Source organism: Aegilops tauschii, chromosome 5, assembly GCF_002575655.3.
Source record: "Aegilops tauschii subsp. strangulata cultivar AL8/78 chromosome 5, Aet v6.0, whole genome shotgun sequence".
NCBI lineage: Eukaryota > Viridiplantae > Streptophyta > Magnoliopsida > Poales > Poaceae > Aegilops > Aegilops tauschii.
The window spans coordinates 428,082,200-428,103,295 of record NC_053039.3 but is presented as its reverse complement, the minus strand read 5'-3'; the positions used below and the strand labels follow the sequence as shown (position 1 = coordinate 428,103,295).

At 49.2% G+C, this 21,096-nt stretch overlaps 2 protein-coding genes across 20 annotated transcripts in view; both read right to left on the bottom strand.

The window, feature by feature from the left end:
- Nucleotides 1-1,128: 1,128 nt before the first annotated feature.
- On the bottom strand, nucleotides 1,129-3,515 carry LOC141022114 (probable polyamine transporter At3g13620). The gene is made up of 2 exons (XM_073498028.1): nucleotides 3,252-3,515; nucleotides 1,129-1,929 (listed from the first exon to the last, which is right to left on the bottom strand). The coding sequence occupies exon 2, from the start codon at nucleotides 1,911-1,913 to the stop codon at nucleotides 1,335-1,337; it is 579 nt and encodes a 192-aa protein (XP_073354129.1). The 5' UTR covers nucleotides 1,914-1,929; nucleotides 3,252-3,515; the 3' UTR covers nucleotides 1,129-1,334.
- LOC123494188 (uncharacterized) overlaps nucleotides 2,975-21,096 on the bottom strand; it is a 53,988-nt gene continuing 35,866 nt past the window's right edge. For all 19 annotated transcript variants that reach the window (XM_073498015.1, XM_073498019.1, XM_045229070.1 and 16 more), the window contains 4 exons: nucleotides 15,130-15,664; nucleotides 14,482-14,813; nucleotides 14,086-14,240; nucleotides 2,975-6,587 (listed from right to left, as the gene is read on the bottom strand). The gene's annotated coding sequence lies outside the window, so the exon portion shown is untranslated. The remainder of the gene's footprint in view (nucleotides 6,588-14,085; nucleotides 14,241-14,481; nucleotides 14,814-15,129; nucleotides 15,665-21,096) is intronic.

Below are 21,096 nucleotides of genomic sequence, written 5' to 3'. Positions count from 1 at the left end.
GGAACATGGTACCCCTTAGCCGATTGAACGTCGGTGGTGGGTTTTTTCTGATGTTGCATGCATTCGTCCAACAGGTTACAATTTCATATTTGTTTGCTCCAAGCATAAACGATCTGCTGCGCTAGGTGTCAGCTTCAAATGTTGCATTCATGTTGCAATTTGTTTTTGCGTTGATGCAAGCATTTGGCTTATTTTTCTTGGCAAATTATTGCAACCAATAGAGATTTGTGAACTTTTGGCTTTTTGGTGAGACTGGATGAAACCTCTCGGTGGGACTGAATGATGATGACCTAAGTACTTTCGCACTTCAGTGTCACCGATTGAAACCACTCAGAAATTTCGATTGAATTTCAATTGACAAGAGAAGGTTGGCAAGTGCTCTTCGGTGGGATCGAAGGGCCATCTCGGTGAGACCGAGACGCTAGAGTTTAGATACTGGCTATGTCAAGTGTATCTTGGTGGGTCCGGCTATATGTGTTTCAGTGGGACCGAGAATGACTTTAGGATTTAGGACATAGATGAATGTGAGGGTGTGACTGAGGATTTTGGAGCAATATCTCTAAGCACTTGAGCAGTTAGACCATGATCAAAACCTCATCCCCGCTTAATAATATTGGCTTCCCTATGGACTCAATGTGATCTTGGATCACTAAACCATAAAATGTATAGCCTTAAAGTTTTGTCAATATCATTCCTTAGCATTTTGAGGGGTCCGCATCCACATCCCATTGCCATAACTAAATTGAACTTTCCTGAAATATTCTTCGAGTAGGCATTAGTTCAGTGATGTTGTTATGAATTACCAAAATCATCCGGGGATTAGTTGCACTTTCACCTGCGACCCGCGCCGCCGCGCACCACCTCAACGCCGCCATACACACGCACGAGGCACCACATCTGGCCACCTCACGCCTCGCGCCAGATAGAGTTGCCCTGCCGCTACTGTCCCTGGATCCAGGCGTGCTTCGGCGACCGGAGCCTGCGGCGGCGAGACGATGGAGGGGTTGGGTGGAAAGGTGTGGCAACGCTAAGGTTTTAGCCCCCGAGTCGCCAGGGAGAGAGACGCGGGTGGTGGTGGTGGTGGTGGTGGTGGTGGTGGGGGGGGGGGGGGGCATCAATTAGTACGTGTTACACGAACAAAATGATAACAGGACAACATATAGACAAAAGCAATCCCCCATTCGTTCCCTCCTCATTCTGTACCACCATGGATCGTTGTTTATGTTCTTCGAGACTAGGGATTGTTTTTTTAGCTCCAAATCCAGCTCACCCAATTACATGAGAGAGACATGCCACTTCTGAACCTTTACAGTTCAGCTAAAGAACTCTAAAGTTCAAATATTCTCTTCAACACCCTCTCGATGGACAGCAACAACCGCGTTGTTGAACTTGAGCAACTTTCTGGCCCTGCACACCCTCATGTTGAACTTGAGCAACTTTCTGGCCCTACACACCCTCATGACGCCATGCCAACCGACACCGAGCGCCGACAGCCCAGCAGCAACGCCGGACACCCTCCACCGGGCCACCACACAGACATAGGCCAGGAAACCCGACGGCACGGCACACATGGCCACGAGCGCATGCAGCGATAGTGGCACGCGGTAGGGGCGCTTCAGCATCAGGTGCTTGGCACGGAGCCAGAAGGAGGCGAACTCGAGCAACGTGCCCAAGCTATATAGGAAGTTGGCGACATGATCGAAGCCAAGGAATGAGACGGCGATCATGACAACGGTCGATGCGGCGATGGCGACCCACGGGGTCCCGGTGTAGGAGGTGCGGCGAGCAAAAACAGCTGGGAGGAGACTGAGTTCCGCCATCCCGAGGAGCTGGAATGAGCCACTGCTCATCTGGGCTTTAAACATGCCGATGGAGGAGATCGCCGCGCCGCCCCCCTTCCGATACTTAGCCATGGGCCCCCTATGATGCCTGCCAGAATAGATAAAATTATATTTCCTTTGAAGGAGCAAAAAAAAAGATAGTCAGATCATAAACTGCCTTGGTTGTATTCAGCCCGGCTTGATTCTAGAACAAGCATCTGCACAGTTTTATTATGTCCCCTAAAATAAGATATCTTCGGTTTTATGTCTCAAGAAGGCATTAAAATACTGGTTTGCTAATACTAAGTCGCCGGAGTTTTTCTTATGTCTCCAAAAAGAAGGCAACTAGGTGGAAATGTATGTGGTGGACTTTTCACTAAACTAAACTCAAATAGTACAAAGTTGTACTAAAGCAGCATCAATTAATATTGATCGGAGGGAGTATCACATTTTAGAATTGCATGCATAGAAAACCCTAGTCAACTTTGATATAGAATCCAATACTCCAAAGTGGAATTACATGCAAAATCCATATATCGCCCTCTTTGCACTCACTCTTCAAAGTCATGATTTGTTTTAAATATATTAAATAGTGTTCGTCGTGATTTAACATGTACACCTGCAACATTTGGTGGAACAACATACTACGTGTCTCGGATGGAAAAACAATAAACCTAGAATTTGAGTAGTCAATATATATAAGTTATTCAGGCACTCAAAATATGTGTTTTTACAATGCAAGTGTACATGTTATATCATGGGAACATCGATGAAACTTTGCAAAATTCACATCTTTTTGGAGTAAGCAAAGAGAAGAAACTATGGATTTTGTGTAAAACCCTCTGCAGAAATCCGAGAGCATATAATTTATGCATTTTTTTGCATAAACCCATTAATATAAAATAGTATCATCACTAAAGTTAAGCTAGATGCACATCATAAAAGTAGAGTTTCCCTGATTAGCAATTTCACAGAAGAAAAACATGTTTCGGAAACGTGACATTTACCCTCGTATAAGGAGACCGCTGTATAAGCCCAACAATATCTTTTTTTGAGTTGTTGATTGTTGTTGAGATAGCTAACTGCTTACACCAAGCGGTATAAGCCCAACAATATCAACAAAGAAAACAAAACTAGGCACAGATACAAAGGAATATGAGCGACGGCAGTAAGTATATATATTTATTTGCAAGGAGGCTGCAGTAAGTATATTGATACATAGATATCCTATATGTTTTTGTTTCTAATGCATAAGATAGATGATTGCTATTACCTCCGTCTCAAGATATATACAAGACGTTTTTGTAGGCACATGACAAAAACAAAGGAAGCAAAGGAGAATGAGAACGAACAAAATGACGAAAAACTTTTGCCTCACAGTGATAAGAACAATCTGTAATAATTCTGATACTAAGCGGCGTTTGTATGTACCTGCGGCATCGGCCAAGTAGCCAATGACCCAGGTACCCGGTGGTGCGTCCGTGGCACCGGTGGCGGCCATAAGCGGCAGCAGGTAATTGACAGCGATCAGAACAACCGCCACCGTCAGCGCCCGGGGGAACGGCCGATCCCACTAGTGGAGGTTCCAGAACAGCGTGTTGAAGAAGAGCCTCCAGTCCTTCCTCCCCTTCACTTGCGACGCCAAACGGGGCCAGCGATACTATCCCCAGTGCCACCGGGCCCCAGCCGACAAAATCTGGCCTTCACACCGTCGGCCACGATGATAGACTGGACCAGACTATCAACAGTGACATCTGTCAATCTGGAAGCCCTATCTGTAGCATCAACTTCTGACATTTCTGACAGACATGGATGCATGTACAGGGCAGTTCCTACTGCAGGTTTTTTGAACTTCTCAAAGGCTTTCAACTTAACTTATGAACGATTTCTTTCTGCTTGGGACTGAGTTTCAAGAAGACACTGAAGTCTACTAGGCCATGTAGTTTATCCAAGATATCACCCTTGTACTAGTAGTGAAGCACATGTTTTGTTAGTTCTCTGAGACTTCTAATAACATGTGATTTCCTCGTGAAGTTATCGTCATTGCAGCAGGGTCTCTTTGACTGACTTGGTGAATTTATCAGTGACTCCTTTTGAAATCCTGCGAGCTGATATTGATACTTGACTCATTATACAGTCAAGATGATACTATCTTGAAAAACTTTGGGCGTACAAGGTTCAAGATGTTGAACACTTCTGCGGCGTGATTCTGAGAAAGTGTATCAGATAGGACTAACGTGGAGTATGTACTCTGCATAGTGATTCTAGCACATTAGTCGACTCATTCCGAGCTGTATGGCCCTCATCCATTATAAGTAGGTTAGGGAACATAAGCAACATGTCCCAGCATGAAGCTGCAACGGTGCCACCCCCATCACTGTCAATGATCCAAGAGAACCGAGTGTATCCAACCATGAGGATACTCCTATTGGCTTGCCAAGAGTTAAGGATTTCCAACTGATCTGCTTTGTCACCCTTGACTAATACAAATCATACAGTAGTATGTCCTCCACTTGCCACCGTTGGAATTCCCTTTTCCATGTACCTAATATGCCTTTAGGAAGTACAACAGGAGGCCTTCCAGAGGGATACTTTGCCAGGAAGCTCTGAATGAAACTAATCAGCATAAATGTTTTCCCCGAACCAGGGGCATGAGCTAGAATGGTACCTCCTGGTTTGTCAGAGACTAAATTTTTAAACAGAAAGTGGAAACCTGCCAACTGATGTGCTCTCATCTGCTTTTCATGTCTTGGATGAATAGAAATGTCTAACGCAATAATTTCTTCAGCGACTCTAACATCACTAATGACAATATCATTAGAATCCTTTGAACGCATTTCACAAAAATATGATCTTGACCTTGACGCCTGACATGAGGTAAACACAATGTTAATTGATTGTTCCAATGATACATTTAAATTTCATGAATACCATGTAAAAAAATGAAAATAATGATAATCCAAAGTTCCATATTTGTTACTAAACCCATGTCTTGCACAATGTAAACAAGCCACATCATCTATCTATCTATTATTTGTACTAAAAGCAAGACACGGTAAAAATAGAAAGGTAGACTTGAAAAAGTGCAAAACATCCCACCGTTCGTTGAACAGAACAGCTTATTGATCAAATTTTGGCACAAACTGTTCCGTTTCAAAAAGAAAAGGAAAAATTTGAGCGCAAACTGCATGTTCCACATCCTACCATTGTTTATCCTCACATACCTGTCATTTGTATAATGCACGGCAACAACGCACCTTAAAAGAGTGGTGCTTCCACTTTTGGGAGAAGCAACATACACTAAGTCATCTATTCTTGACGATTTCTTCGACAACACTAGCTCACAAGGAACGTAGGAGCCAAATAAAGAATTCTTTTGCACAAATACGACTGTAGAGGGATCACGATCTGATATAGCCATCATTCCATAATATCTAAAGACATGAGTGATGGAATCCAGTAACTAGTATTGTAGCATGTAAAGTAAGTTAACAATGCAAGCACCTTGACACTGTAGTTAGTGTCGCCCAACCCTTCTCTTCAACCAGAAATATAGCTAAATGTATTTTGCATATACACAGGCAAAACATGGTAAGCATTGGACTAACTAAACTGTAGTACAGTCCTTAGATGTAGATAAGTTTATTTGAATTAGATCCAGAAATTCCGGACAGAAGGGTCCTAGTTCTATGTAGTCAAATTTGAATGGCAAAAGCAAGAACACTTGAGTGGTTGTACCAACTGTCAAGATGGCATACCACTACCCTATTATTTATCATCGCAAATTAAAAGAAGCAGTTGAAATGTTCAATATGTACTAAAATCTCCAGGTCTTCAAAGCTACATGCTTAATTATGGCCATTGATCATTATACAGGCACTCCTTCATGCTGTTTTGTTCATAGAAACTAAACAAATTACCCAACAATATTGAGTTCAAATTTAAATAAGCACATGACATGACCGACGCAAAGAATATGTTAGGGGGTTCATACAAGGAATGATGGGATAAATAGCTATGTGTAGGAAGAATCCAACAACTATAATTAGAGTGTATAGTACAAATACATGATACTAAAAGAATACATTTGGTTTTCTTTTTGTATCATACATGCACGAAAAGTGGAGAAAAAAACTCACTAGAAGGAGGGCTTGAACCTCCGAACTTGTGGTTAACAGCCACACGCTCTGGCCAACTGAGCTATTCTAGCTATTTTGATACAACAAGTATTTAACTGTACATATAAAAGCTACGTGATCTCTTCCATGGCAAATTCCATCTCAAGTGATTGCAAAAGGCATCAATTTTCCAAATATTGATGTCAATCCATGAGACTAGAGACAAGCATAATACGCTCACCAGACATAAACCTTTTACTTTTGGTAATAAAAAAACCTTTCGATGCTCGCAAAAGTTTGAATGTTTGGTCCACTGTCGCATACTGTTTTGTATGGGTCACGCAAATACATGATAAGTTACAATACCAAATAACAAACTAGATCATCTCATACGACATGCAACTTATAATACCAATTCCAATTCTAATATAGGCTCATCATAGCATATCAGGTAAGGCCCAAGAAACAATCAACTTGTCCATTCTCGTTCATGAGGAAACAAAAGCAAAGGAAGCAGTTGCAAATTGAAGGTTTTAGATTGACATTGAAGAAATCAAAACCCACAAAGATGCATCAGTTGACCTTAGACCAGCAAATAATTGAAGGTCCAATTTGAGCGAGTATTTGTCATGTATGTCAAACAAATAACCTGCAAAAGGAAGCATCACATTTTGTTTGAAGCCCACAACTGAACAAGCATCAACTTCATGCTATAAGCTCATATTTGAAAATATGTACTATAGTACGATAGTGAGTCACATACAAAGTATTACGCTAACAGTAGAAAGCCTGAAATTGATCATCTAGGGAACAAAGTTTGATGTGCTAAAATACTAAAAAACGAAAAATAGTGGTAGCAATACAAGGCACTTGTCACAACATTTAGGTTAAAGTTATCTGCCAGATGCTGGATATCACATGAATAAATTCATATAAGGAAAGATGTATGATACATAAAAAAAATAGTAGACACATAACTTATTGGAAGTGAAACATAGCAGAAAAGAACATGGCAATTGGATGTATCATGCATGCAGATTCTAGAATGTTAACTCTAGCTCAGTAAGAAAATGAAAGTTGTGCAACCAAATATTGAAACAACCAACAAGGATTGACAACTACCATAAGTACTTACATAAGAGTCACAATTTAGGCACACAATGATATCGATGCAAAGGATGTGCAAACAACACTTCAAAAGATTTAGTGACATTAGTATTAAGTAGGATACTAGAATGTAGGAGACACAACTTAGGATGACAAAAATGTTATAGTCACCTAGCAGAGACTTCATGGCAGAAAACGCCGGGGCAAGAGTTTGTAAGACAACATAAGCTATTAGGTGTCTACTATTATATCCTCTTTGACCAGCCTTACTTCATAGAACCCGGTAAAAGGGCAAAATATATGTAGAGAAGCAAGAATCAAGGAGCTGAAGCACTAAATGGTGAAAACAAAAACAGAAAATTAAAGATTGAGACATAGATTGGTAAGGGCATAAACGTAAAATATTGTTCAGTTATGAACAAAATGACAAAAAAAATTATAATAGCAAGAGAATCATATGCATAAAGGGATACGTGCAAGCTCCTGTCTAGTACAGTTGGATGGGAGACTTTCAACATGTAGAGTGTTTGATGCATCTGAAGGAAGAGAAGGCCCATAAGAACCAATATAAGGTATCTGTAAAGATGTACCAAGTCAAGTATGTTTCCTCTTTCTTTTGGTTCTAGAGGAGCCTTACTTGACAACAATGACAATCTCGAACGATTGGAAAGCCATATATACATGGTGTACGTACAACAGCCAGCCTGCCTTCACCTTGCATACAAAAAGCCTTGATGTCCTAGCACATCGTCCTGTTGTCCAGCAGCCCATCCCCACTGTTGTTGATGTTAGAGTTATAATATAAGTCATGTATACCCCTTTATATTTATCCCGTAGTATAAGGGGTTTCTTGCATATGTACCACACCTGTACGTGTATATATATCGGCCTATGGCCTCGTGGGAATACAAGTTGCATATTCCTAACATGGTATTAGAGCCTTAGGTTTTTTTTTCGCACGCGCAACTCGTGCTCTCGATCCAATCTCTGGTCCACACAGCCGCCGTCCTTCTCTCCGAGCGGTGCTGCTGTCCGGCGCCTTCACCAACTGCAGGTTCATCCTGCTCCGGCGCTGCTCTCTCGTGCCCCCAATCCTACCCCGCCCACCGATTCCCCAATCTTCGCCGCGGCGGGACCTCCACGCCGGGACGCCTCCTTCCCTCCGGCGGAATCGGCGGCCCGCTCCCTCACCGGCGCCAAGCACGCTCCGGACGGCCCCCTGCTGCCCCGCCGTCCCCGTCCAAGCTCGGCGACCGGCTCCTTCCACCTCCGCCGACACTACCAGGCTCCGCGCTGCGCCGTCCGAGGGCTCCGACTCCGCGCCAAGGGACCAGCGACCTGCCGCCGCGGCCGTCCGCGTCGGATTGGGCCCGATCTGTAACTTTGCCCGTCGTTCGCGGCTCTCTCTGCTGCTTTCTCTCGCAAAACAAAAAAAAAGTCTGCTGCATCGGGCTATGTTGCTGTCCCTCGCTGCCCGGTGATTCCTGACGGAGTTTTCAGTGTTTGCTCTACTGACCCCGTCTCGCACATGTGCCTTTCTTCCGCGCTTGGTGCTCGTTCGTCTGTGCTATCGTCCCCTGTGGCGACTCTCGCACGTGGTAATTGTCGCTCTACATCGACTCCTCCTGCGACTTTCATCGGTGATTATCGTTCTACACCGGCTCCTCTCACGGCCCCCATCGGATGTGTTGATGCATATGACTCTCTTGACCCGCGTCTTCCTTTAGCGCTTGGGGCTTGTCTGCATGTGCCCTCGTCTCCTTCATCGGCCTCTACGGATGATGTTGGTTATGCTATGTCGCCTCCTCTGGCGGTTTCCGCAGGTGGTGGTGGGCCTGGTGGCCGCTCCTCTCCCAGTGCTACTGCGTCGTCTACTTCAGCTATGTACTTCACCGAGCAGGAGATTGTGGGACTTCGTGGTCTGCTCACTGCCTCCGGCTCTTCATTGCCGGGTGCATCTACGTCGACCTCTTCAGTTGAGCTGCTGACTGAGCAGGAGATTACGCGCCTTCGGTGCTTGCTCGCTGCATGCTCTGGTTCTTCACCGATGGTTTCTGCTGGTTCTGCTACTGACTCCTCTGGCATTGTGAGACCACCTTCAACACAGTCAGGTACATCTCCATGGATTCTTGATACTGGAGCATCTTTTCATATGACTCATGATTCATCCACCTTGTCTTCTATTCGTGCTCTTGATTCTCCTATTCATGTTCTTACTGCTGATGGTACCTCCCTCCCGGTTAATGGTCGAGGCATTCTTAGCACCTCATCTTTTCATGTTCCTGATGTTGCTCATGTTCCTCGACTTACCATGCAGCTCCTTTCTGGTGGTCAGATTGTTGACTCCGGTTGTCGGGTGATTCTAGACTTTGACTCTTGTTCTGTTCTGGACCGTCACACTGGTGCTCTCCTTGGTGCTGGCCCCCGACACCGTGACTCTCAGGGTCTCTGGGAGCTTGACTGGCTTCACCTTCCCTCCGCTGCTACCGCCGCCAGTCTTTCCCCCTCTGTTGCCTTGTCTACCAGCTCTTTTCAGCAGTGGCATCATCGCCTTGGTCACTTGTGTGGCTCTCGTCTCTCATCCTTAGTTCGACGTGGTCTTCTTGGATCTGTCTCCGGCGGTGTGTCTTTAGACTGTCAGGGTTGTCGGCTTGGTAAACAGGTCCAGTTACCTTATCCTCACTATGTCTCAGCGTCCTTTTGACCTGGTTCACTCTGATGTCTGGGGTCCAGCTCCCTTTGCCTCGAAAGGAGGTCATCGCTACTATATTATTTTTATAGATGATTTCTCTCGATACACCTGGATATATTTTATGTCTTCTCGTAGTGAGGTGTTATCTATCTATAAGCGTTTTGCTGCCATGGTTCACACTCAGTTCTCTACTCCTATTCGTGTTTTCCGTGCTGACTCTGCTGGAGAGTATATCTCCAAGATGTTGCGTGGAGTCCTTGCTGAGCAGGGCACTCTTGCCCAGTTCTCTTGTCCTGGTGCTCATGCTTAGAATGGCGTGTCTGAGCGCAAGCATCGTCACCTTCTTGAGACGGCTCGTGCGATGATGATCGCCGCCTCTCTTCCGCCTCATTTTTGGGCCGAGGCTATCTCCACTTCCGCCTATCTCATCAACCTTCAGCCGTCCGCTGCTTTGCAGGGTGGTGTTCCTTTTGAGCGTCTGTTTGATCGCTCTCCCGATTATTCGATGCTTCGCTTGTTTGGTTGTGTTTGCTATGTTCTTCTTGCCCCTCGCGAACGCACCAAACTGACCGCTCAGTCTGTTGAGTGTGTCTTCTTAGGCTACAGTGATGAGCATAAGGGCTATCGTTGTTGGGATCCTGTCGGTCGTCGGATGCGTATCTCTCGAGATGTGACTTTTGATGAGTCTCGTCCTTTTTACCCACGCCCATCTTCCTCGGTCTTTTCAGTGGAGGATATCTCTTTTCTCACTTTTCCTGACTCCCCTATCACTCCCGTCGCGCCTGTGCCTATTCGTCCCACTCCCTCTACTTCTCCACCCCTCGTCGATTCACCGCCACCATCTTCCCCGGTCTCCTCACCTAGCATGTCACCGGATTCTACACCTTCATCTCCGGTGACTTCTTCGTCGCCGCCCTCTGATTCTACCTTGGCGATTCCTCCTTCTCTTGTTCCATCTCTTCCTCAGCATTACACTCGTCGTTCACGACCTGTGGATGCTTCCTTGGATGAGTCGTCCTCTTCCTCTCAGCCTACTTATGGCTTGCGTTCTCGTCCTCGTCCGCCTATTGATCGCTTTGGATTTCCCACCGCTGGTACTGTTGTTCTTGAGCCGACTTCTTACCGTCAGGCTGTTGTTCATCCTGAATGGCAGTTTGCGATGGCAGAGGAGATTGCTGCTCTTGAACGCACTGGTACATGGGATCTTGTTTCTCTTCCTCCCGGAGTCCGTCCCATCACTTGTAAGTGGGTCTACAAGGTTAAGACTCGCTCCGATGGTTCTCTTGAGCGTCACAAAGCTCGTCTCGTGGCTCGTGGTTTTCAGCAGGAGCATGGTCGTGATTATGACGAGACTTTTGCTCCTGTGGCCCATATGACCACTATTCGTACTCTTCTTGCCGTTGCCTCTGCACGCCACTGGTCTATATCTCAGCTTGATGTTAAGAATGCCTTTCTTAATGGTGAGCTGCGTGAGGAGGTGTACATGCAGCCACCACCTGGGTATTCTGTTCCTGATGGCATGGTGTGTCGTCTTCGTCACTCTCTCTATGGCCTTAAGCAAGCCCCTCGCGCCTGGTTTGAGCGTTTTGCTTCTGTGGTCACTACTGCTAGTTTTTCAGCAAGTGTTCATGACCCCGCATTGTTTATTCACCTTTCTCCTCGTGGCCGGACTCTTCTTCTTCTCTATGTTGATGATATGGTCATCACTGAAGATGACCCTGAGTATATTGCCTTTGTAAAGGCCCGTCTTAGTGAGCAGTTTCTTATGTCTGATCTTGGACCTCTTCGCTATTTTCTTGGGATTGAAGTCTCTTCTACCTCTGATGGCTTTTTTATATCCCAGGAAAAGTATATCCAGGATCTTCTTGCTCGTGCTGCTCTTTCTGACGAGCGCACTGTTGAGACTCCTATGGAGCTCAATGTTCACCTTCGTGCTACTGATGGTGATCCTCTCCCTGACCCGATGCGTTATCGTCATCTCGTTGGCAGTCTTGTCTATCTAGCTGTCACTCGTCCGGACATCTCTTATCCGGTTCATATTCTGAGTCAGTTTGTTTCTGCTCCCACCTCGGTTCATTATAGTCATCTCCTTCGTGTTCTCCGATATCTTCGGGGCACGATCTCTCACCGTCTCTTCTTTCCTAGCTCCAGTTCTTTACAGCTTCAGGCCTATGCGGATGCTACGTGGGCTAGTGATCCTTCTGATCGCCGTTCGCTTTCTGCTTACTATGTTTTTCTTGGCGGTTCTCTCATTGCCTGGAAGACGAAGAAACAGATTGCAGTTTCCTGTTCGAGTGCTGAGGCTGAGTTGCGAGCTATGGCTCTTTTGACGGCAGAGGTGACTTGGTTACGGTGGTTACTTCAGGACTTTGGTGTTTCTGTCACTACACCGACTATGCTCTTGTCTGACAGTACAGGTGCTATTAGCATTGCGCGCGATCCTGTGAAGCATGAGCTCACCAAGCATATTGGTGTTGATGCTTTCTATGTGCGCGCTGCTGTGCAGGATCAGGTCGTTGCTCTTCAGTATGTGCCTTCCGAGTTACAGTTGGCGGATTTCCTGACGAAGGCCCAGACTAGAGCACAACATGGCCTATGGCCTCATGGGAATACAAGTTGCATATTCCTAACAGTTGATATCAACTTCGTTCAGCTGGAAGTCCTCCGATGTGCAGCACTGCTCGCTCCATTCAAACCACAGCTTTGGTATCACCTTCTTGAATGCAGTTTCATAGGTGTTCTCCAGAGAATCAGTTGCTACGAGCCAACACTTTCTTTTGCTGCCCAGACCAGTACGCCAGCCCGATTGCTTGACAGGTAACAAAGGGGTTCAAAAAATTCATGGGAAGTAATGTACTGACTAAATGCAATGACCTTCTCTACCGCAGATTCCACAAGTGCCACGTTGATACACCAGACCAGACTATCAACAGTTACATCTGTCAAGCTGGAAGCCCTATCTGCAGCATCAACTTCTAATATTTCTGACAGACATGGATGCATGTACATGGCAGTTCCTACTGCGTTTTTTTACTTCTTATAGTCTTCCAACTTGTAAACGATTTCTTTATTAAGACACTGAAGTCTACTAGATCAGGTAGTTCATCCACTATATCACCCTTGTAGTAGTGAAGCACACCTTTTGTTAGTTCTCTGAGACTTCTAATGACATTTGCTTTTCTTGTTTAGTTATCATCATGCAGTAGGGCCTCTTCTACTGACTCAGTGAATTTATCAACAATAGGATATATGCTACTATCTTGAGAAACTTTGGGCATAAAAGGTTCAAGATGTTGAACACTTCTGCGACGTGATTCTGGAAAAGCGTAAGGACCAATTACGTGGAGTATGTACTCTGTGCAGTGATTATAAGCAACATGTCCCAGCATGCAGCTGCGATGGTGACACACCCATCACTGTTAATGATCCAAGAGAACTGGGTGTATCCAACCAAGAGGATACTCTTATTGGTTTGCCAAGCGTTAAGGATTTCCAACTGATCTCTCTGTCACCCTTGACAGAGCACAAATCATACAGTGGTATGTCCTCCACTTGCCACCGTTGAAATTCCTGTTTCCATGTACCTAATATGCCTTTAGGGAGTACAACGAGAGGCCTTCCAGAGGGATACTTTGCCAAGAAGCTCTGAAAGAAACTAACCAGCATACATTTAAACTTCAATTCATTCCAAAGTTTATATTATGCCACCATGACATTTCTGAAAAATTATAATGTATAACAGTAGATACCGAATATCAGAAAATAACAACTACATGTGCTATACTAGAAAAGTTTCTTCATGCTCGAAATACAGGAATAACCAAAATAACAACCCACGAGGTCTAACGTCAGGCTCTGCGGCATGAGCAAATGTGTCAATTTTGTCGGATAAGATGAACAAATGTGTCAATTCTCAGGTATGATTGGCATATTGTGCCCCTTTAGGCGCTTGGCTCTTATAAAAACAGATTTGGTTCAAACAACGTAATAGTGTAATACTCCCTTCGTTCCTAAATATAAGTCTTTTTGGAGATTCCACTACAGACTACATACGGAGCAAAATAAATGAATCTACACTCTAAAGTATGTCTATATACATCCGCATGTAGTCCGTAGGGGAATATCTAGAAAGACTTGTATTTACGAACGGAGGGAGTACAAAGTAAAAAATGTATTTCAAAGCAGTTTCAGGACACCAAATGGGAGTCCCACACGTCCCTGTGGGCCACTTTGCTTGTTGCTAAAAAGTATATCTGGTAAGAACTTCCGAAAAATTAAAACTACATACGTTGCTAAACGGCCTCAGAGTTACAGAAGCATCATCACATATTTTAAACAAATAACATACCTTTCTCCACTGATAATCAATGATTGTGTCAGCCCTTCTCTCACAATCATGCCGTAGACACGGCATACATGGCCTAGATCTTCATGAATCTGTATTTCATGATTGCAGACGTTGTTCACCTCTTTCTCATTGGCTGCCTCTTCAAGTGTGTCGAGCTGGCCAATAAATATAACTAAGTCATTATGGCAAACAACATAAATCCAAATAAACAATTTAATGAAGATAAAGTTTGCAGATTTCCCTTATTGAGCTGAGCTCATCTATCCTCAAACTTTACAAGTTGAATCAATTTGCAGACAGAGCACGAAATTATAAGCACAACTATAAAATTACAAAATGATATGTTTCAAAATGCTGCAGCAACAAAAGTCATAAGTCTGTGATTATAATTTGTACCTTAGAGCTTTGAAGTGCCACTGAGTACTCATTCCAAAAATCTTCAAGACCATCACTTTCCTTTTCTTGTATATGTTCTTCCTCCATAGGCTCATCTTCCCCCATAGGCTCATCTTCCTCCATAGGCTCGTCTTACCCCAGAGGATTGTAAGGTTCTAAGGGCAAATCAAATACTGCTGGATTTGCTTCATTTTTTCTTTTTCTTTTCTTGGCACAAATTCAACATCCCCATCTACTTGGGAGCTTGGATCAACTTTTCGTTTTTTTTTTCTCTCCTTAGGAAGTGGAGGGGAAACTTGTGTTTCTGCTATTTTCTCCTTATGAGTAGCAACCTACATTGAGCAGGAAGAGTTACGGCTGGAAGATGAAAATTTTCAGCTTTCAATTGGAATAGATTCAGCAAATATCAAACAATTATACTCCATTATTTTCAGTACAAGAGAAAGGGGTACTTGTGAACTAAGATGCGTCAAATAATTATGGATGAACATTAAAAAAGTTGAAAACAAATATAACGGTTTTGCAGTGCCCTTCAGAGATACTGATGAGGCAGGGCAAAGTTGATGCTACTAGTTTGTCATTACAAACATGTAGAACAAAATCGACAATATAACTCTCAGTAAAAAATTGCAAGTGAAAAGTACATACAGCCAGATCATGGATATGTTCCTCAGGTCTTTTCTGCAATATAACTCTCTCAAACAGAAATGCTGATGGTTGATAGCTGGCCGAAGGATACTGATTCATTAAAGTTGCACTTGGACTATATGGAACAATTTGACTGTTTTGGTCTCTATCATGCATTGTCTCATTTACTTCATCAATTCCTTCGATTACCATTCTCATGAGAGCACCAGCCTGTTCTGATGGTATCAGCTGTTTATTTTTCTCAGGCATCAGTTGTTTGTGTGCTCCTGTGCTTTCATCATCATCATCCGAATCAAGAACTATTACGTCAATCTTTTTTTGTTCTCTTTGCTCGATAGTAGTTTTAACACTCGGCCCATAACTCAGAGCGGGCTCGGGCAGAGTAGAAAGGAAAGTTAACAATTGGACCCGCTGAGCATAATGCTGTCCCACTCCTCGGTAACACTGCCACATCCCCAACTGCGAATCGTATTTGCAGTAAGTGAAAGATTATTGATGGGGTCGGAAGGCTTTCTTTTTCTGCAGTAATACATGCCTACAGAAACAGATGACTAATTAGTTATTATCATATAAGAGAGAAGAAATAAATTTGCACCAGCAATGGAAGTAGCACTTCTGCTGATGTTGCATATAAGCCCCATGTGGTAGGAGCTAGGGCCCTACCGGGTCTTGGGCGGAGATTGTACGGGAAGGAGGAAGGCTGGCGAGGGCGTGAGCGCGGCGGCCGGCGCAAGGGCGCCATCACGCACGGGAGAGGAGGCGGCGGCGATGAGAAAGGAGGCGGCTAGGGTTACGGTTCCGGCTCCTCGGGGAGCCGGGCAGTAGAATATGTCTTATTGCTTAATTCCAAAAGGGTGTCTTACAACTGTTTATATAATCTCGATGCTAATAAAAATAAGATAACTTGGGCTAAGCCCCTAACTAAACGCGCCCATTGGGCCACCACCCGCTATGAGGGACGCCAGTCATAACATCTCTCCCCACCTGCACAAATAGCTCGTCCTCGAGCTGGAAGTCTGGAAAATGTTGGCGGAACTCCTCGAGCTTCTCCCAAGTGGCATCCTCCTCCGGAAGGCTGTGCCACTGGATCAGCAAATGCCACACTCCGCGACGCTGCTGGACCTACAACCCTTCGCCGGTCCTGGAAGAAGGCGCCCGTCGGAGGTAGCACCGGTGTGGCCGCCGGCGGGTCTCCGCGGAAGGGCTTCAGCAACCCCACATGAAACACGTCATGGATGCGGGCACCGGTCGGAAGCTGCAAGTGGTAGGCCACCTTGCCTATGCGCTCCACCATAGGAAACGGCTCCGCGTAGCGAGGGCCCAGCTTGCGCTTAGCGCGCGGGTCCAGGGACTGCGTGGAGCGGTGAAGGAGGCGCAGCCACACCCAGTCGCCCACCGCAAACTCCGCCTCGCGGTGATGGTCGTCGTAGTACCGCTTGGATAGCTGCTGGGCCTGGAGAAGGCGTTTGCGCACCTCCGCCAGCATCTCGTCTCGGCTGCGAAGAAGGTCGCCCGCCGCCTCCGTCCTAGCCGTCTCAGGGTCAACCGGCAGGATGGGCGGGGGCGGTCGGCCATAGACCACCTCGAATTGGCCGTCCATTTGAGGATGGAAGGCCGTACTCAGGCGGAGCTTCACGCCCGCCATCCGGAAGAGATCGCGCCAAACATGCCCCGTGAACACCGGGTCCCGGTCGCTGACGATTGAAGAGGGAAACCCGTGTAGGCGGACAATGCCGTCGAAGAAGGCACGAGCCACGGAGGCGGCGGTGTAGGGATGGCCGAGCGCGATGAAGTGTGCGTACTTGGAGAAGCGGTCGACCACCGTGAGGATGACGGACTTGCCGCCCACCTTGGGGAGGCCCTCGATGAAATCCATGGAAATATCGGCCCAGACCTGAGAGGGCACCTCCAGGGCCTGTGTAGCAGCCCAGCCGGGCACAGTGTCTTCGTCTTGTTACGCTGGCACGTAACACAAGACCACACCCAGTCTCTGACCAGGGGCCAATCACCGGGGATGTAGAAATCGGCGCGAAGACGATGGAGGGTATTCTGCACACCCTCGTGGCCGGTCGAGTGTGCCAGCAGCAGAACCTGGTGACGGAGGTCACCGTGATCCGGCACGAAGAGGCGGCGCCCATGCAGGAGCAAGCCATCCGCCAAACGCCACGGCTCCTCTAGGTCGCCGGCATCGAGGCGCTGCCGAAGGAGCTGAGCGTCCGGCGCGTCCGTGGTTGCCCTGCGGATGTCGTCAATGAGGGCGAAGGAGGGCCCCGAGCAGATGCAGAGAGCCGCCCAGTCAGCATCGCCGGCGTCCGCGTCGTGGTCGGCGTCGCGGCGAGACAGGGTGTCGGCCACGGTGTTAAGACAGCCCGGACGATACTCGATGGTGAAGTCGAAACCAAAGAGCTTGCTGATCCACTGGTGCTGCGGCACGGTAGATAGCCTCTGGTCCAATAAGAACTTGAGGCTGTAGTGATCCGTGCGAATACGGAACGGCCGTCCCCCACAGATATGGCAGCGAGTGGCGCACGGCCTACACCAAGCCAATGAGCTCCCGCTCATAGGCCACGAGCTTATGATGGCGTGCGGCGAAGGGCCTGCTGAAGAACGCAAGCGGCCCGTCGCCCTGATGAAGGACGGTGCTGAACCCCACACCGAAGGCGTCGCAGTCCACCATGAACGGACGGTCGAAGTCGGGCATCTGGAGGACAGGACCCGTCGTGAGGGCCCGCTTGAGGGCCTCAAACGCCTCAGTGGCCTCCGCATCCCAGGCGAAGGCATCACGTCGCAACAGGCGCGTGAGCGGGAACGCGATGAGGCCGAACTCCCGAATAAATTTCTGATAGTACCCTGCGAGGCCCAGGAAGCCGCGAAGAGCCCGCGGTGAGTGCGGCGTCGGCCATGCCACGACAGCCGCCACCTTGTCGGCGTCCATAGCAACACCCTCGGCCGAGATGACGTGGCCGAGGTAGGCGACTGAAGGCGTGCCGAACGAGCACTTCGAGCGCTTAAGATGAAGATGGTGCGCTCGAAGCTCGTTGAAGACGATGGCGACGTGCTGAAGGTGCTCCGCCCACGAGGCGCTGTAGATAAGAATGTCATCATAAAAAACAAGCACAAACCGACGCAAGTAGGGGCGGAGGACGTCGTTCATCAAGGCCTGAAAGGTCGCCGGGGCGTTGGAGAGGCCAAAAGGCATCACCAATAACTCGAAGTGGCCGTGATGAGTCTGAAACGCCGTCTTCGCGACATCGTCCGGGTGCATTCGCACCTGGTGGTAGCCCGAACAGAGGTCAAGCTTGGTGAAGAAGCGCGCCCCATGTAGCTCGTCCAGGAGCTCGCCGACGACCGGAATAGGAAAATTGTCCTTGAGCGTCTGGGCGTTAAGGGCACGGCAGTCGATGCAGAAGCGCCACGTGCCGTCCAACTTGCGGACGAGGAGGACCGGCGCCGAAAACGGCGTAGAGATCCGGATGATGCCCAAGGCGAGCATGAGCGCGCACTGCCGCTCCAGCTCGTCCTTCTGTAGCTCGGGGTAGCGGTAGGGGCACACCGCAACAGGCGCCGTGCCCGGCAGGAGATGAAAGCGGTGGTCATACACCCGGGTTGGCAGAAGGCCCTGAGGTTCGTCGAAGAGGTCGCGGTGCTGCTGCAAAAGATGATCCAACAGAGGGTGCTTGGGCCTGCAGCAGTCGCGGCCAGCTACAGCTGCGGCGTCGCTGGTGAGGCGCCACCCACGCCCTCCCACCGGACGCGGTGACCCAGGCGCCAGAAGGTCATCGTCATGGCGTCGAAGTCCCAGAGGATGGGACCGAGGGTCCTCAAGAAGTCGACGCCGAGGATGAAGTCGAAGCAGCCCAAGTCGATGCCGGCGCACGTGATGGTGAAGTGCTCGTCGCCGATGGTGATGGGCACGTTCCGCGCCAGCCCATGGCACCGGAGGCGGTCGCCGCTAGCCACGGTGACCCGGAGTTGCTCCCCGCCCGTCGGCTGGAGCGCTAAGCGGCGCATGGTCGCCTCGGGCAGGAAGTTATGTGTGGAGCCCGTATCTAGAAGGGCCACCAGGCGCTCGCCGTTGATCATCACCGGCAAAAGCATAGTCCGCTCGTCTCGGATGCCCGCAAGCGCATGGAGGGAGACCACGAGAGTTGTCACTGGAGCAGGCGCCGGTGCGACCTTCGTAGCAACTGGGGCGGGCAAGTCGCCGAGCCCGTTGGCGGCTGTGTCCTCCTCGACGTAGTCGGCTACCTCCAAGTAGAAGAGGCGCAGGCATACGTGGCCCGGCACGTAGGGCTCGTCGCAGTTATAGCAAAGCCCCTGGCGACGGCGCTCGAGCTGCTCGGCCGGGGTGAGCCAGCGAAAGGGCCGCGTTGCGGCCGGAGTGGTAGTCGCTGGAGCGGCCGAGGGCGGACGGCCCGGCACATGTGGTGTGGGGGCGGCCTGGTTGGCTGTCGTGCGCCCCGAGACGGTGACGCCTGCTACAAGGCCTGCGCGTGGCGCTCGAAGGCGCGGGCGTAGTACATGGCCGTCTGGAGGTCCTGGGGTCCTCGAAGCTCCACGTCCACGCGGATATGATCCGGCAGACCATCGATGAAGAGCCCGGCCCGCTGACGAGCCGTCACGCCGGGCGCGTGGCACGCTAGGGCCTGGAAGCGATCGGCGAAGTCCTGCACCGTGGAGGTGAAGGGGAGGCTGCCTAGCTCCGCCAGCCGGCTCCCGCGTATCGGCGACCCGAAGCGAAGGAGGCAGAGCTCGCGAAAACGCTCCCATGGGGGCATGCCGCCCTCGTCCTGCTCGAGAGCGTAATACCACGCCTGTGCGGCGCCTCGGAGGTGATATGAGGCGAGCTAGGTGCGGTCCGACGCGAGCGTGCGTTGCCCCCGGAAGAACTGCTCACACTAATTAAGCCAGTTGAGGGGGTCCTCGGTGCCGTCGTAGGTGGCGAAGCGCGGCGGCATGTGCGTATGGCCATTGTGGTGGTACGGCTCATCGGCGCGGAGCAGTGAAGGGGTCGGGGCTGGCGTAGGGACCGGCGAAGCTAGAGGGCCCGCTGTACTGCGGGGGTGGCGCCAGTGGCGACTCGACGTGCGGCGGCGCCGAGGCCGTCGTATATACCGGCTACGAAGTCCCGGTCACCCAGGCCGGTAGTGGCGACGGCGAAGGGGGGAACCGGACCTGGTGAGTAGGGACCCCCGTCACCGAGGTAGGGCCCGGCCGGAAAGTGGTGGGTGGTGGCGACAGCAGCTGCGACGTCGGCTGCCGCGGCCCGGTGGCGGGTGGTGGCGACGGCAGCTGCAGCGGCCCGGCGAGCACGGCGGAGGCCGCCGAGTGCGGCGGCTGCCACGGCAGCAGCATCGGCCCGGTGGCGGCGGCTGGTGGCGCAGCCTGCGGCGGCCCGTAGGGGCCGGCCAGGTAGAGGCGGATCCCCTGGACCGCGGTGGCGAGGTCGCGGATCGCCCCGGTGATTTCCTCCGGGGTGAGGACGACGGGAACCGGCGCGGCAGAGGTGACCGGCACTGTTAAAGGCGGGGCGCCGGGCGTGGTGGCCATCAGGGAGGTGGTGTCGGTCGATCGGGAGGGTTGGGGTGGGCGGCGGCGAAGACATGACCGAACCGAAGCTACCTGATACCAAATTGGTAGGAGCTAGGGCCCTACCGGGTCTTGGGTGGAGATTGTACGGGAAGGAGGGAGAATGGAGACGGCATGAGCGCAGCGGTCGGCGCGAGGGCGCCGTCACGCACGGGAGAGGAGGCGGCGGCGATGAGAAAGGAGGCAGCTAGGGTTGGCAATAGAATATGTCTTACTGCTTAATTCCAAAGGGGTGTCTTACAACTGTTTATATAATCTTGATGCTAATAAAAATAAGATAATTTGGGCTAAGCCCCTAACTAAACGCGCCCATTAGGCCTCCTCCGGCTATAAGTGACGCCGGTCATAACACCATGCAAGGTGGACAAGAAAAATGTG